This window comes from Rhinopithecus bieti, unplaced genomic scaffold (assembly GCF_001698545.2).
Source record: "Rhinopithecus bieti isolate Rb0 unplaced genomic scaffold, ASM169854v2 scaffold_45617, whole genome shotgun sequence".
In the NCBI taxonomy this organism is placed as follows: domain Eukaryota; kingdom Metazoa; phylum Chordata; class Mammalia; order Primates; family Cercopithecidae; genus Rhinopithecus; species Rhinopithecus bieti.
This window is the reverse complement of record NW_016819136.1, coordinates 2304827-2321960: the sequence shown is the minus strand read 5'-3', so window position 1 is coordinate 2321960 and position 17134 is coordinate 2304827. Positions and strand designations below refer to the sequence as shown.

General features: G+C 38.4%; 1 protein-coding gene across 1 annotated transcript in view; it reads left to right on the top strand.

Moving 5' to 3' along the window:
• Positions 1–17134, top strand: part of WNK1 (WNK lysine deficient protein kinase 1) — a 164727-nt gene that overhangs the window by 103570 nt on the left and 44023 nt on the right. The window contains 8 exon segments of the mRNA XM_017858548.1: positions 6116–6204; positions 8460–8679; positions 10267–10597; positions 11332–11519; positions 14407–14439; positions 14441–14488; positions 14490–14546; positions 14548–14664. Coding sequence (XP_017714037.1) covers positions 6116–6204; positions 8460–8679; positions 10267–10597; positions 11332–11519; positions 14407–14439; positions 14441–14488; positions 14490–14546; positions 14548–14664 — 1083 coding nt within the window.

Below are 17134 nucleotides of genomic sequence, written 5' to 3'. Positions count from 1 at the left end.
TCCTTATGCTGTGGGCTAATGTATATCATAGCCATTTTTTCCCTCATTTTCCTCCGATAAGAAATCTGTTTTGCCTTTTCTGATGGATATTTTTACAAAGAAAGACTTTTGCTCAGTATTTGTCATCATACATTCTCATTGCTGCTGCTGCCCTCAGAAGGATTGTATAAAGGAGGTAGGTAAGAATTTCCAGGATATATATCAGTCTATATTGTAGCCTTTTTTGCTGATATTGGTAGAAAGTTTCCATTAAAGTATTGAAATTATTAACTTGAGAATGCTTTAAAAATATTTAGAGTTCTATAGTTTAGTGAATTTACACTGTATTCTGTGTGAGGAGGAGGTAGGCTTTTGTTAATTCTGAATAGTTAGAGAGAAGTTTAACCTTTATTAAGAGTTCCTGTTAATGTTACCCTACCACAGTCAAAGCATAAGCTTTTAAGAAGCAAGTGCTGGCAGTTTTTAGGATCTGAAAGACTGAGTTAGAGAATCCCGTATTATGACCCACTTTTGTTTTTCTAGCAGATTAGTTGGCAAAACATAGTCTATAGAATTCAAGTGAGAAGTCAGTCCATAAAATGTGTACATGTTTTTGTGGGTTTTTTAGTTCAAATAACGCAACATAAAATTTGATAAACATTTCTCTTATATCAGACTCTTATTGTGCTGTCATAGAGTTACAGTTGTTCATTTTTTGTACCCCATTTAAAATTGTGCAGAAGTGGCCTCTGTGTTTTGTAGTGAGTGTACAGTAGATGTTCAAGAAATACTTAGATTTAATGGAGAAAAATAAGCTACTGTCCCATGTCAAAAAAATGTATGACACTACTGCCTAAAGATAACTCTTGTGAATTAGAAAAATAAGAGAAAAATACCTGTGGAGCCAGTGAGTTGTTGGCTCTGGAGGAGCGGACTGAGAGGGCTGTATGTCCTTAACAAACTCTGGTTTTGTTCTGTGTAAGATAGTAGCCCAGCTTATCTAGGTTAGTTCTTTTTTCTTCTTTTATCATGAAAACATCTTGTTATCATTATTTTGTTCTGTCTGGTGCTTAAAATTATGTTTTAGAATAATGTAGTTCACCTTTCAAAATTATCAGTTACAAAAATTACATTGAGTTCTCATGTCTTAAGAACAAGAAGCCTGTAAGTATATTTTAAAAACTGTAATTTTGTATTTATTTTAAACAGCTTTCTATTACATGTCCCAGATGACTTTTCTGTGGGTCACTTTTACTATCAGTGAGGTTTCATAATCATTGCATGTACACTTTTACTTTTAATAATACAATACCTGTATATGCTTGCTTCTTAAATGATTCAGAATACCTCTGCTAGGTAGTTTAATAATCCTGGCTTATTGATGGTTGCTGACTGGTAAAATTCCTTGTTATATTTTTCAGTATTTAAGTGGGTAGCATTAAGCAGTCTTAATCTTTTAATACCAGCTACTGGACTGGTAAGGTGTGTCTCAGTTTTATTGGCTCCCTTGGCACCTACAGTACATTTTTTAAGGCAGTAGTAGTATCTGAATATGTGGTATAGCATTGGTATGGAATTTTCTATACAAAACTCTTGACTATAGGTTGAAAAAGCAGCAGAACCTACTAAATGTTAAGTTGTATTATGCACAGTTACTGGTTTCTTAATACCTGTTTTGCTCAATAAGTATTCCTATTTGTAAAGTCGTGAATTCATATATGTTTGCAGGGATAGGATTAGCAAGAGGATTATTATTAAGGATAATCAAGGATGAAAGCAGGTTCAAGAGAAGATTTTCCTTCCTTTATTATCTTTGGTGATTGCCTTTTTACTCAGGTAGCCTTGGGTCAGCGAACTTAATACTTCAAAGAGCTTTGAACCCAGATACGACATTTGAATTCAGTTGTTGTAAATTTAGATAGACAAGTTGGACAGGTATTATCATTATTGGCTAGACAGGAAATCTGAAGCTCAGAACTACTTCTGTTTGTCCAGTTCACACTGAATTCAAGTCTTTTATTGTTAAATGTTTTTGTCCTTTCAATGTGCCTATGCTAGATTAAAACAGAAGAATCAGTATACATTTGCTTTGTTAAATTAATACATAGTTTTATTGCCAGTAGGCTACATACATTCCCCTGAAATGTATGTGCTTATGGAAGAAGGAACCTGTTTTTTGAGACAGGGTCTCACTGGGTCACCCAGGCTAGAGGGCAGTGGCACGATCATGGCTCACTGCAGCCTTTACCTCCCGGGCTCAAATCATCCTCTGGCCCAGCCTCCTGAGTAAGTGGACTGCAGGCACATGTGCTGCCACATCCAACTACTACAGGCACATGTGCTGCCACACCCCACTAGTTTTTGTCTCCTTGGAGAGACAGGGTCTTGCTTTGTGCCCATGCTGGGCTCAAACAATCCTCCTGCCTCGGCCTCCCAAAGTGCTGGGACTACAGGTTTGAGCCACCACACCTGGCCCTAGACTTTTAAAATGCTGTCAAAATAATCAGAAGAGCCAATTGTGTTAGCTCACGCCAGTAATCCCAGCAGTTTGAGAGGCCAACGTGGAAGGATCGTTTGAGCCCAGTTCGAGATTAGCCTGGGCAACATAGCAAGACTTTGTTTCTCCAAAAAGACAAAAAATTAGCTGGGCATGGTGGCGCATGCCTGTAGTCCCAGCTACTTGGGAGGCTGAGGCAGGAGGAGTTTGAGGCTGCAGTGAGCCACAATCCCACCACTGCACTCCAGCCTGGGCAACAGAGCAAGAACTTATTTTCTTTCTTTCTTTTTTTTTTTTTGAGACAGAAGCTTGCTTGGTCACCCAGGCTGGAGTGCAACGGCCCTGTCTGGGCTCACTGCAACCTCTGCCTCCTGGGTTCGAGTGATTCTCCTGCCTCAGCCTCTCAAGTAGCTGGGATTACAGACACCCGCCATCATGCCCAGCTAATTTTTGTAGAGATGGGGTTTCACCATGTTGGCCAGGCTGGTCTCAGTGATCCGCCTGCCTTGGCCTCCCAAAGTGCTGGGATTATAGGTGTGAGCCACCACGCCTGGCCAAGAACTTATCTTTACAAAAAAAAGTTTATGCAATTTTTACATGTTTATTGTAGAAAACTAAAACCAAATGTAAACCAAAATACAGTTGTTCCTCCTTGTCTGGGAAATTGGTTCCAGGACTCCACACTCCTGTGGATACCAAAATTTGAAAATGCTCAAGTTCCAGAAATATAAAATGACCCATAATATTTACATGTAAAAATCATTTACAATATCTAATACACTGTGAGTGTTATATAAGCAGTTGTTATACTGCATTGTTTAGATCACAATGACAGGGAAAAGCCTGTACGTGTTCAGTACAGATGGATTTCTCTTTTAAATTTTCAGTTTACAGTTGGTTGGATCCACAGACGTGGAAACCATGAATAAGAAGGGGCCAACTGTGCTCAGTTTCTACCAGAGAATGTTTACTGCATCGTATTCATTTTTTTCTTGCATTTCCTGTTTTCGTAAGTCTTACGTTTGAAATACCAGCTTGCTCAATTAAAGCAGCCTTTGCTTCAGCAGCAGCGTTTTGTTTTCACTAGAATTATACGAACATAAAAACAAGCTGGGAAAAAACTTAGATGGAGTTGGAAGAATAAGATGAGGAAAATACAGATAGTGATCCTTGTAGTCATTCTCATAAATGAAGCTTTTAAATACATGAATTTAACTTTAAGGTCAGCCCTACTGCACAGTTCCTTGCTGTGAAAAGTTAGCCCTGGGAGTAGAATTCTCCAAATTGGGTCTTCGGAATAATATAATGAGTAATTGAGTATTATCCAGCTTTGGATATAACTCTTGTACTTAAAAGACTTTAGCCGGGCGCGGTGGCTCACGCCTGTAATCCCAGCACTTAGGGAGGCCGAGACAGGCGGATCATTAGGTCAGGAGATCGAGACCATCCTGGCTAACACGGTGAAACCCCGTCTCTACTAAAAAAATACAAAAAACGAGCTGGTCGAGGTGGCGGGCGCCTGTAGTCCCAGCTACTCGGGAGGCTGAGGCAGGAGAATGGCGTGAACCCGGGAGGCGGAGCTTGCAGTGAGCTGAGATCCGGCCACTGCACTCCAGCCAGACTCTGTCTCAAAAAAAAGAAAAAAGACTTTAGAGCTAATCATTTTATGTATTTCATTTATTTCATTTAGATCTATGAGAGATTACATGCGTTTCTGTGATTTATTAGTTACTAATTTTGTTTTACCATATCTGTCATTGAAACTATAGATAATTAGAATTATGTATATTTAATAACTTAACTTTTCTGACCGCCCCACCCCAACTCCATTCCCTTTGTTTTATGTGTCTATTGACTTACAGTGCCACTTGAACAGCATATCAGTGCTTCAGCTCTCGATCTGTGTGGTGACTTAGATGAGGTCGGAATAGATGAGACATTTTTCTCTTTTACCCCACCTCTTAGACAGTAGCATTTTGTTCTTACGTCTTACGTATATTTTCCACACATTGCTGTTTTGGTTTTGGTTTCGTTTTTAAAGATGGAGTCTTGCTCTGTCACCAGGCTGGAGTGCAGTGGCTCGACCTCGGCTCACTGCACCCTCTGCCTCCCGGGTTCAAGAGATTCTCCTGCCTCAGCCTCCTGAGTAGCTGGGACTACAGGCACGCACTACCATGCCCATCTAATTTTTGTATTTTTAGTAGAGACGAGGTTTCACTGTGTTGGCCAGGATGGTCTCAATCTCTTGACCTCGTGATCCGCCCACCTCGGCCTCCCCAAAGTGCTGGGATGACAGGTGTGAGCCACGGCGCCCAACCTGAAAATTTATTTTTGAAGAATTTATTGGCTGGGTATGGTGGCTCACGCCTGTGATCCCGGCACTTTGGGAGGCCGAGGAGGGCAGATCACCTAAGGTCAGGTGTTCGAGACCAGCCTGGCCAACATGGAGAAACCCCCATCCCGTCTCTACTAAAAATAAAAAAATTAGCTGGGTGTGGTGGTGTATACCTGTACTCCCAGCTACTCAAGAGGCTGAGGCAGGAGAATCGTGTGAACCCAGGAGGCGGAGGTTGTAGTGAGCCAAGATCACACCACTGCACTCCATACTGGCAACAGAGCAAGACTTCATCTTGGGGAAAAATTTTTTTAAAAAAGAAAGAATTTATTTATTCTTTTTTTTTTTTTCCGAGATGGAGTCTCGCTCTGTCGCCCAGGCTGGAGTGCAGTGGCTGGATCTCAGCTCACTGCAAGCTGCGCCTCCCGGGTTTATGCCATTCTCCGGCCTCTGCCTCCTGAGTAGCTGGGACTACAGGCGCCCGCCACTGCGCCCGGCTAGTTTTTTGTATTTTTAGTAGAGACGGGGTTTCACCGTGTTAGCCAGGATGGTCTCGATCTCCCGACCTCGTGATCCACCCGTCTCGGCCTCCCAAAGTGCCAGGATTACAGGCTTGAGCCACCGCGCCCGGCCTATTTATTCTTTATAAAGATTCTAAACTATTACTGTGATGACCACTATGTAGTATCACATGTAACAGTGGTAATGAGTTTTCTTCTGAGATTAATTGCAGAGCTTGTCTTTCACATGGGTCCAGTATTTTACTTTTCATTGTGTTTTATTTGTGCAGGACAATTTGCCCTTCAGTTATCATACCAAAACAATATAAATTGAGTTTGTTAAAGATTACTATGATAATATAATGCCTGCCAAACTAAGTATATGAATTCATGCCCACACGTGGGTTTGGTGTTCCAAATAGTTAAATCCTGTATTGATTGATGTGTTTAGGGAACAAGTTTGAACAAAAGATCTTCTAATCGATTAGAACATTTAGCTTTCTTTTTTAGTCAATAACTTCCTTTACTTGAAACACAGCAGAAGATATTATTAACATCTGCCTAAATTTTTTCATTGCCACATATGGAAGTAAGTGACCCTGCTGTCACTGTTCCATGTTTTCTTGTGAAGAGCTAAATTGCCACTACCCAACTGTGACACTGCGTGGACCAACTCCTGCAGGCAAATCAGAAAAAAAGCCAGGATAGTAAGAAAGGAACCTAGAAGAACCTTAATTGGAAATTTAAAAAACAAAGTTCAAAGACCCTGCTTTTTATTAATGTATTTCTGTTTATGCTTTTCAGGGGGTGAAGCCAGCCAGTTTTGACAAAGTAGCAATTCCTGAAGTGAAGGAAATTATTGAAGGATGCATACGACAAAACAAAGATGAAAGGTAAGTTGCCTCTTTTGACCTGAGTGATACTTGAACAAAACCTAAAAAGTAATGTGCTTTGAGTACAACACTTATTCTTCGGTGTATTTAATATTTGTGATTGGTTTCTCTATTTGTGCCTGTAACATTTTTAAAGATAGGGTTTTGTTCATTATGGTTATACAGATGTGATATACTGGAACACGGTAAATATATGGTTTGGTAGAGTTTCAGTAAACCAGAACCACCGTAAACATAGCTACATTCCATGAGAACTACTTACTTAGCCGGGCGTGGTGGCTCAAGCCTGTAATCCCAGCACTTTGGGAGGCCGAGACGGGCGGATCACGAGGTCAGGAGATCGAGACCATCCTGGCTAACACGGTGAAACCCCGTCTCTACTAAAAATACAAAAAACTAGCCGGGCGCAGTGGCGGGCGCCTGTAGTCCCAGCTACTCTGGAGGCTGAGCCAGGAGAATGGCATAAACCCGGGAGGCGGAGCTTGCAGTGAGCTGAGATCCGGCCACTGCACTCCAGCCCGGAGGACAGAGCAAGACTCCGTCTCAAAAAAAAAAAAAAAAAAGAGAACTACTTACTTAAAACATCAGCATGATTTATAAAACTCAAAAAAGAGTTTAGTATCTAACACAGGAAATCTTTCCTTAGTCGTTTACCATTGAATTCTAAATGGTGAAATAAAACCTTGGCTCTTTAAAGTCAACTCAACTATTATAGGTCTGATTTGCTGTCCTTATGCCAGAATTGAAGAAGAGCAAAACACAAAAATTCCTTGAGTAAAAAGAGAAGACTTCACCCAGGGGTTAGAAAGAGATGTGGCTTAGTCATTTGTACTAACAGAGGACTTTTCTTAGAGGAGTAGCAAGTATCTGATCTGCCATATAGCTGATTCATCACCCGTTAGGCATGGTGAAGGTCCAGTGTCTGTTTTTGGAAAACAGTCTATCTTTGCCACCGGCTTCCATCCTCCAAAAAAGAAAAAGGAGACCAGCTAGTACAGATATAAATTGCAAATTGAGCATAATCAACCACCTGAAGAATGAGCGCAATCAGATATATCAACCAAACTAAAGAATTCCATCTTTTCACCTATCCAGTCTCGTTCTTTTTATAACGTCATTATTTAGGAGAGCTTAGCTTCATGGCTTTTAAGGCTTTATTAAGTAAAAATTTAGTTTGAGTTTTCATTTGTATATATGCTGGGTCATTAAATCTCTTCAAGAACTTTTTTTTTTTTTACTATAAACAAAGGAACGTTTGTTTCAACTCTTTTTTTTTTTTTTTTTTTTTGACATAGCCTTGTTCTGTCTCCTAGGCTGGAGTACAGTGTCACAGTCTCAGCTCACTGCAACCTCTGCCTCCCGGGTTCAAGCAATTCTCCTGTCTCAGCCTCCTGAGTAGCTGGAACTATAGGCGCACATCACCACCCCCGGCTAATTTTTGTATTTTTAGTAGAGACGGGGTTTCACCATATTGGTCAGGCAGGTTGTGGACTCCTGACCTGAGGTGAACCACCCACCTTGGCCTCCCAAGGTACTGGGATTGCAGGTGTGAGTCACTGCGCCCAGCCTGTTTCAACTCTTGATGGAGCAGCTTATTAGATTATTGGCATATTGAAATCATTTTATCTTAAGACTGTTTTGCAATCAGACTTCTGCTTGCCCAGTACACAAATTATTGAACAAGGATTAAGAGAACTTATTGGTGTAAATAAAGCTTACTGTGGTAGAAGGTACCAAACTAGAAACAAAAATGTTTATTTTCTAGTTTTTATTTCATTATTTACAGGTTTTATAACTGTGAGCAAGATTCTCAACCTTTCTGCGCCTCCATTTCCTAATAATCAGGAGATGATATTGAATTGGGTGTTGGTCAACAAGATCATAAATATGAAGATTTGTGTTACTTATAAAATGCTGTATAAATGATCATGTGATATTTTGAAGCTTTAATAGAGCCAATTGTGTCAGCTCACCATTACTAGTATACTCTTACTAAAGAGATCATTGGATTTAAAAATTATCACTATCAGTTCTTATTCATGAATGAGATTGTTATGATGTTTTATAACTTGAGAGTAAACCTCTGTAGTTACCATTCAAATGCAGCAATGTTAAAATGAGTTATAAACTTTCCCATGTATTTTTTCCCATTTTTTTCTTCTGTGAATAACAATAATTGGCCACATTTGAAAATTATTTTTTCAAACTAATGGTGTTTTATTTTTGTTCCTTTTCTTTTCCCCTCTGTTTGGAAGATATTCCATCAAAGACCTTTTGAATCATGCCTTCTTCCAAGAGGAAACAGGAGTACGGGTAGAATTAGCAGAAGAAGACGATGGAGAAAAAATAGCCATAAAATTATGGCTACGTATTGAAGATATTAAGAAATTAAAGGGAAAATACAAAGACAATGAAGCTATTGAGTTTTCTTTTGATTTAGAGAGAGATGTCCCAGAAGACGTTGCTCAAGAAATGGTAAATTGACTTTAGCCATTTAAAAATTGATTTAGACTTATATACATCGATACTATTATTAAGTAAAAAAGCAGTTGATGAAGTGCTGTGTGTGACATACCCCACTGACAGAAAATTGTGATGACCCTAAAAGTTATCTTTGATTAGTGGGATTTTCCAGTGTGTGTGTTTTTTTTGTTTTGTTTTGTTTTTAACTCCCTTCTTTGTATTGCTTTTATAATGGGTGTTAGATTTTGTAGTCCTTTTTAAAAGTAAATTTTTTTTTTTGAGGGAGAGAGAGACAGGGTCTTGCTCTGTCACCAGGCTGGAGTGCAGTGGCCTGATAATCACAGCTTACTGCAGCCTTAGACTCCTGAACTCAAGCAATCCTTCTGCCTCAGCCTCCCGGGAAGCTGGGACCATAGGGACGTGCCACTACGCCCGACTAATTTTTGTATTTTTAGTATAGACAGGGTCTCACCATGTTGGCCAGGCTTGTCTCGAACTCCTGATCTCAAGTGATCCTCCCACCTCAGCCCTCCAAAGTGCTGGGAGTACAGGTGTGAGCCATTTTGCCTGGCCAAAAGTTATTTTTGAGAAAATATGTAGATAGATAGATAGATAGATAGATACACACACACACACACATAGGGATAGATGGATGAGATCGATAGGTAGAACTAGTAGAATGCATTCCAAAGTCATTTTGAAAAGTCTGTAAGATTGAGTGACTCCCAGTTTATATAAGCATCATTCATTTAGAATGACAACTTATGTTTCTACATATTGGTTCATTAGCCTTTGATCAGTTATCTGGATGAACCCTATAAACAGACATAGGACCATGAATTGTTTTTACTTTGAAGAGAGTTTTCCTGATCAAATATTGGTAGGAAGCCTTTGATGTATTATTATTTGAAGTATGTCTAAAAGATCACCCTTCCATAAGGAAACCCTTCCCCAAATTTATGCTTGCCATAGTGCCCAAAATAGCTAATTATTATGGAAAGATAACTCAGAATATCTCTACTCAGTTTTATAAGAACCATTCAAAAGTGGTAGTTGCCTCTGGGAAGAGATCAGGTATGAGTTACTTGTGTTTAACTGTTAGTTATTTGTATTATCTGAGCTTTTTTGCTTTTTTGGAGGGGAGGAGCAGTGTTAAATCTTCATATTTGTACCACAGTTGTTTTATCAGATTGAGTGGTTGCCTTGTAAAAGAAAGTAAAATCAACACAGGTTAATGTTAATGGTTACGTGTGAGGCGAAATACAGTGACTAGAGCAGAGTACCTTACTTGGTTTAGGAACCGAGGTTTTAGTTGCCCCATTGTTTGGTTGTTTGTTATGAGGAGTGAAGGTATACCTACCCTTCGGGTTTCTGCAAAATGGTGGTACCCACTCCTCGAGTATCTACAAAGATGGTAGGGAAATGCATAATGCAGACCAGGAATTTTACAGTTCGGTTAAGGCCAGTCCTGAGAGAATTCTTTGTTCCTCCTCTTCTCGACTTTTTTACAATGCCTTTTTTTGGACGGTGGGGGGGCGAATGGGCGGGTGTTGTTTTCTTTCAGTATACTACTGCTTAATATACCCTTTTATTCTGTAGGTAGAGTCTGGGTATGTCTGTGAAGGTGATCACAAGACCATGGCTAAAGCTATCAAAGACAGAGTATCATTAATTAAGAGAAAACGAGAGCAGCGGCAGTTGGTACGGGAGGAGCAAGAAAAAAAAAAGCAGGAAGAGAGCAGTCTCAAACAGCAGGTAGAACAATCAAATGCTTCCCAGACAGGAATCAAGCAGCTCCCTTCTGCTAGCACCGGCATACCTACTGCTTCTACTACTTCAGCTTCAGTTTCTACACAAGTAGAACCTGAAGAACCCGAGGCAGATCAACATCAACAGCTACAGTACCAGCAACCCAATATATCTGTGTTATGTACGTATCTTGGGAAGTGACAGATAGGCTAATGATTCTCCTAATTGGTTTTTTTAGCTTCTTGTTATTTTGCATTGGCTTCTTGGTTTTGAATTATGAATCCTACTATTATACAAAATTTGAAATGGTTGTCATCTAGCTTCTCTTGATTCTTATATCTGTGACTAGGAGAATAGAAGGATGGGGCGGTAAGGAAATGTGATTAGGATACAAAATAATTTTATAAACTCCAACATCCTGGAGGTTTCAATTTGTAGATTTCTACTTTTCACAACTTATTTAAATAAAATGGAATTAATAATGAAGAATGAACTGGCTTGGCTACTAAAATTGAACCCATCAGTCTGGTTGAGCTCTTTTAGCAAAGCTGAGTGGTGTATAGACTAAAAACTAATGAGAACACTGGTTATTAATTTAATTACCTGTTTAACACTGAGAACCTTCTGGCCTCCATACTTTGAAAGCTGTGTCAAATTTAAGGCTTATAGTGTTCCATGTTGTTTCCCTTACTCTTCAGGTGATAAGATTCTGTGATAGCCATATGGATTCCTCATTTAAATATAGAAATCTAAGGAATATGGTTATAATTCATTTTTTATTTAGTTCAAATCTGTGCAAAGAATAACTAGTAATATAATGGGTCTAAAATAGGAGAAAATATGAACCTCCGTTTTGTGATTTGTCTTTCTCTCTCTTTCTCCTTTTTTTTTTTGGGTGATTCATTTTTCCTTCAGCTGATGGGACGGTTGACAGTGGTCAGGGATCCTCTGTCTTCACAGAATCTCGAGTGAGCAGCCAGCAGACAGTTTCATATGGTTCCCAACATGAGCAGGCACATTCTACAGGCACAGTCCCAGGGCATGTACCGTCTGCTGTCCAAGCACAATCTCAGCCCCATGGAGTATATCCACCCTCAAGTGTGGTAAGTAAATGCTTAAGGGAATGTAATACTACAGTGAGAGCCAATGGATAGTCTGCTAAATTAAAATTCTTTGTACAAACCAAGTAGCAGTATGAGTCTGAAGTAGAAAATATAAAATGCTGTATCTCTAAAGGCTTATTCTAGAGTATAATTAGAGTAGTCCTGGTAGAGTAGGATATAGACATTAATGTGTGGGCATTAGCTGAACTGCCTACATGAAGCAACTACATACAAGATTTAGACTAGTCTGCATTTTTACTAAAGGTAATGCTCTCTTTAGCACTTGAGTTGAAACTATTCACAGCAATAAAAGCTGTATATACAAATGTTTTGCGGGTGGGGCAAGGAGAGTTTTTCAAAAGCTTGTTAAAATAATTACTAAGTATTTCCTGTAAGATTCCGTATTGTACAAAACACAGGTAAGACCTTCAAACCATTATAGAATGCTGCATGTGAGTACTCTAGATTGAGGGAATCCTTTATTTGAATGACTGTTTAATTTAGCGCTTGTGTTGAGTTAATCATCAGTTGCTGTGTGTGTTCCTGCCTTTTAAAGTCTGTGTTGGACACAAGTTCCTTCCCTAGTATATGTTCTTTTGCTTTTTCCCTTTAGTTGGTAACTGTTTTATTACTGATTTCAGAATCAACTTATGGAAATTATTTCCTGAAACATTTTATGGTTGCACACACACACACACACACACACACACACACACACACAATTATCCTATGTTTTACAGTAGGCACTCTTGGTTCTCATATAGAGAATGTTAAAGTAGATCATCAGATACTACTCCCTTTCTTTTGTTGACCTCAGAGGAAAATAAAATACGTCATCTGCCTCTGAAAGGTACTAGAAAATAAGTAACTTGTCACTGTATAGCACTTGTTTAGTGAGATCTTTAAGCAGACAGATTTCCCCCTCCTCAGAAAGCTTTTAATCTAAACTTTGTGGAATTCTTGCCCTTCTTTAAATGAAAATCTTTCTCTGTTAAGAAAATACTTCTGCTTTTCTGATTTTTTTATCCTACAGCTTGGAATAAAAGATACTCATTTGTTTCAGAGTCCATTTAATCCTGCTTTGGCTGGGTCTCAAGATGAATGGCCACAGTAACACAAATAAAAAACAACTAATGTACTAATTTTTTTTTTTTTAACAATCTACTTTCTCTCTTTAAAATAATTAAGTGAGGGTAGGATAGAAGAACTTTATAAAGGCTGCACAGAAAATATATTTTTGTGTTCTGACAAATATTACTTGTCAGCATTTTTTGTCAGTTTCTACTTTTAATTGATTTTTTTCTGGATTATTATAACTAGATTTTGCTAAAACTCTTGTTTTTTTAAATTTTCTCTTGTCTATACTCATCATGGGGGAGCATTAGTTCTCTGTTTTAGAAAGCAAGTAGAATGACATGAAGATACTAAGTATTTGAGCCACTAATATAGCCATGTTTATTGATGCTCTAAAAGCAGACGTTCTTGCTTTTTAATGACAGTATTCTATGGAGGTATTATGAAGAATTATTAAATATTGAGAATTTAAAAATTTGTCTAATTCTATTGTCTCATTTCAGGAATGTGGCTTACAATAATATAGACAAATTATAAGTGAAATTTTAGAAATTAGAATAAAAGAAATAAGGCTGGAGAGAAATCAAAACAGGAATGAAACTAAATAATCATATGATGATTTTTAAATCCTTGCTATTGGTGGACCACAGATTTGACCCAAAGCATTCTACACAGCCAAGTTTTGGAAATGAAAACATAGTTTTCATAGTTCACAACATCTAAAAGGAAAATAACAGTCTTATTCAAGACAACCTTTATAGTATTGCTCATACTGCCTTGTAAGTGTATTAAACCCTGTGCCTGAAAATTTTTTTAAGTTATTCTTTTTTTTTTTTTTGACAGCGTCTCATTCTGTCTCCCAGGTGGGAATACAGTGGCATGATCTTGGCTCAGTGCAACTTCCACCTCCTGGGCTCAAGCGATTGTCCTGCCTCAGCCTCCCCAATAGCTAAGATTACAGGCACCCGTCACCATGCCCAGCTAATTTTTGTATTTTTTTTTATTAGAGACCCAATTTCACCATGTTGGCTAAACTGGTCTCGAACTCCTGACCTCAAGTGATCCACCTGCCTCGGCCTCCCAAAGTGCCAGGATTTACAGGTGTGAGCCACCACGCCCAGCCTAAATTATTCTTCAGAGATTCAGATTGAAGATATTCTCCCATTGAATACTTTGTAAAAGTACAAAATATTTCCTATATCCAGTTGTGAATTTCTTCTAGAAAGCTAAACTTTTCCTAGTAGTAGATCATGACTTTTACCTTTACAAATAAAGAGTGGCAAGTATAAGAAATACTGTGAGCCAGCAACTTTCCATCTCATGTCTTCTAAAACAGAAACGAGAGTCTTTTTCTGAGGTTTCCAGAGCTCTTGCAAAATAATCCAATCTTAAAATTCTCTGTATCTTTTAATGTACTTTAAACTAATAGAATTCATTCTTGTTGAATCTTAAGTTTGCCAAAGTTGCAAGCTAATCATCGCTTTCCCTGTCTGCACCCTTCAGTCAGTTGGTCATTCTTAAATTCATACACTCATAACACTTGGTGTTATTTCAGAATATTTAGCATGATAATTGATCATTATCATGATCATTCATTAAAAAAACCTGTACTTGGCTGACAACCTAGAATAGTTGTGATCTGTCAGATGTGCTATGTTGAGTTACAGCTCTCCTCAAAAAAAAAACTGACTTTGTGGAATTGGGAGAGGCTGGAACATTTCTTTATGCAACTATGCCCTGTTATCATTGTACTTTTGTTTATTTTGTTTTCAAAGTACTGTGTTTTTCATGTGTGTGTTTGTTTTCTGTTTAGCCTCGTCGTGGCCGTAGCATGTCGGTTTGTGTTCCCCATCTTTCTGCTGTTCCCTCTCTGTCCCGCATCTCTCCCAGTGCTCCTTCCACCCCACCACCAGTGCTGTCTGCACCTCTTTCTCCTTCCCTCCTTCGGACTGCCCCTGAGGAAACTGTTGCCGAAAAGCTTTCTAAAGCATTGGAGAGTGTCCTGCCTATGCACTCTGCCTCTCAGCGCAAGCACCGACGCTCCAGCCTGCCTTCCCTCTTTGTCAGTACTGTATGTAACTGTAAACTTCTGACAAATGAACAATTATTACCAATGAATACATCCAGGCAACAAGAATTTTAATTAAAATTGAATAAAGAACAGGACTAAACTCAGTTATATTATGCTTCTAGGATACCAGTTATTCCTATAGGAAACTTTTTTTGTAATAAGGCTCTTAGGGGGAATAAAAAGCAAGGAGGTAATGAGAGAGAATACTTATAATGTCCTTGGCACATACCAGCATGTGTCCAATAAAATTTACCTTTTATTATATCTTCCTATTTCCTATCAACATTTCTTTCATTTTCATATTCTAGTTTTAAAAGTATTACTTAATTTTAAAGTTATTGCCTTAATCAAAAGCAAATTTTATCAAACATTACCCAAACATTTTTTCTCCTCACTTTATTCTAAGGAGACACTAATGAAACTGGATGAGTCCTTTTTTTTTTAATAACCTTAGTCAGCAAAGGATAACCTTGGAGTGAACATTTATTTTAATGTAATCATTTATGTAAGATGATGTGTCAGCAAACCAAAGGGCTACATAATGTTCCCCCATGGGAGTATTTTTTCCTTAGGTTTCAACCTAAGGTGGGACTGTAGCTCTAATGGATACATTAGACACATATATAGTATGTGTGACTTTCTTTGGCTCCATTAATGTTTATAAAAGATATATTTCTTAAAATTATTTTAAGCACGTGGGTTCTTGCTGCTGCTTTTCCAAATAAAGAGTATAGTTAACTTTCTGACTAGCAACCCTAGAATTTTCAGATTTTTACTTAGGAGAATGAAGAACTGTACAATGTTATGGCTTTGAGACATACCATGAGTAAATAACAATAAAATGAGCATTCGTATTGAAAATAGAAATCCTCTTTTAGCTATTGTGAACAGTTGATCTACTTTGCCAGCTCGATAAGGATCTTTCCTATGGAAGAATGAAACTGAATTATTTTAAAAGGGGGAGTCTGTGATAGTAAATTATTTGCTTATTTATTTATTTATTTATTGGAGGTGGAATCTTGCTCTGTCGCCAGGCTGGAGTGCAGTGGCATGATCTCGACCCATGGCAACCTCTGCCTCCCGGGTTCAAGTGATTCTCCTGCCTCAGCCTCCCGAGTAGCTCGGACTACAGGTGCATGCCCCCACACCCAGCTAATTTTTGTATTTTAGTAGAGATGGGTTTCACCATGTTTGGCCAGGGTGGTCTCGATCTCCTGACCTTGTGATCCACCCCCTTCAACCTCCCACAGTGTTGGGATTATAGGCGTGAGCCACCGCGCCCAACCGATAGTGATTTATTATAGTGTATATTGTTTGCATTTGGCAAGCTATGTTTCTAAATTTAGTCTTAAATCTAGAACTGCTTCTTGAATAAAAAGTGCCATCAAATAAAATTGGCTGTCATTTACATTACCCTTGTCAGTTGATTTGAACACCAGGATGTCAGAATCAGAAAATTCATGTTTACAGCCGGGCTCGGTGGCTCTAATTCTAGCACTTTGGGAGGCCGAAGTGAGCAGATCACCTGAGGTCAGGAGTTCGAGACCAGCCTGGCCAACATGGCAAAGCACGTCTCTACTAAAAATACAAAAATTAGCTGGACGTGGTGGCACACGTGTGTAGTCCCAGCTATTTGGGAGGCTGAGGCAGGAGAATCCCTTGAACCCAGGAGGCGGAGGTTGCAATGAGCCAAGATTATGTCGCTGCACTCCAGCCTGGGCGACAGAGCAAGACTCCATCTCAAAAAAAGAAAAAAGAAATTTCATGGTTATGCAACTCTTATTTAGGATCAGAAAAGTGGACATTTTGTGATTTAACTCTGTAACATGTTTCGTGTAGTAAAAATATAGTAAAACTATTAATCATCTAGTTTGGGACAGATAGGAGAAAGACGTTACTGTCACTAGTCAAATTAAATATCTTTTACTATCTGATTTCTGGTTAGAAGGCATACTATTAATTGATAAGAAAATCACACTGAAGGCCTCTATCATATCACAGTATAATAAGAATATGGGGCAAGTTAGTTCACTTTAAATTAAATTAAATTAAATTAAATTAAATTAAATTAAATTAAAGCACACTTCTTACAGTATAGAACTAGTCGGGCTTTTATGCCTTGTTTTAGTTCTTATTCTTCCTTTAACTCTTTTCTGTTGATATAATTTACATTAATGCTTAAGAGTAAACTTTAAGTGTGGGTAAAATGAAATAATTACTTACAAAGTTTAATTCTTCATTTCCTTTGAGAGAGAAAAGTTATGGAAAAGCAGCTCTTATCTAAAGCAAAGAGCCCACAGATTGATTTCATTGGCCCTGGATGTATTTAATGGGTTTTTACTGTGCACATAATTTCCAGAAGCATTGTTATTTATTTATTAATTATAAATTTGGTGTAACCATTTCATAGGGTTACACAAAACTACCCAGTTGTGCATGTCTGATGTAATTTCACATATGAATGTATGAA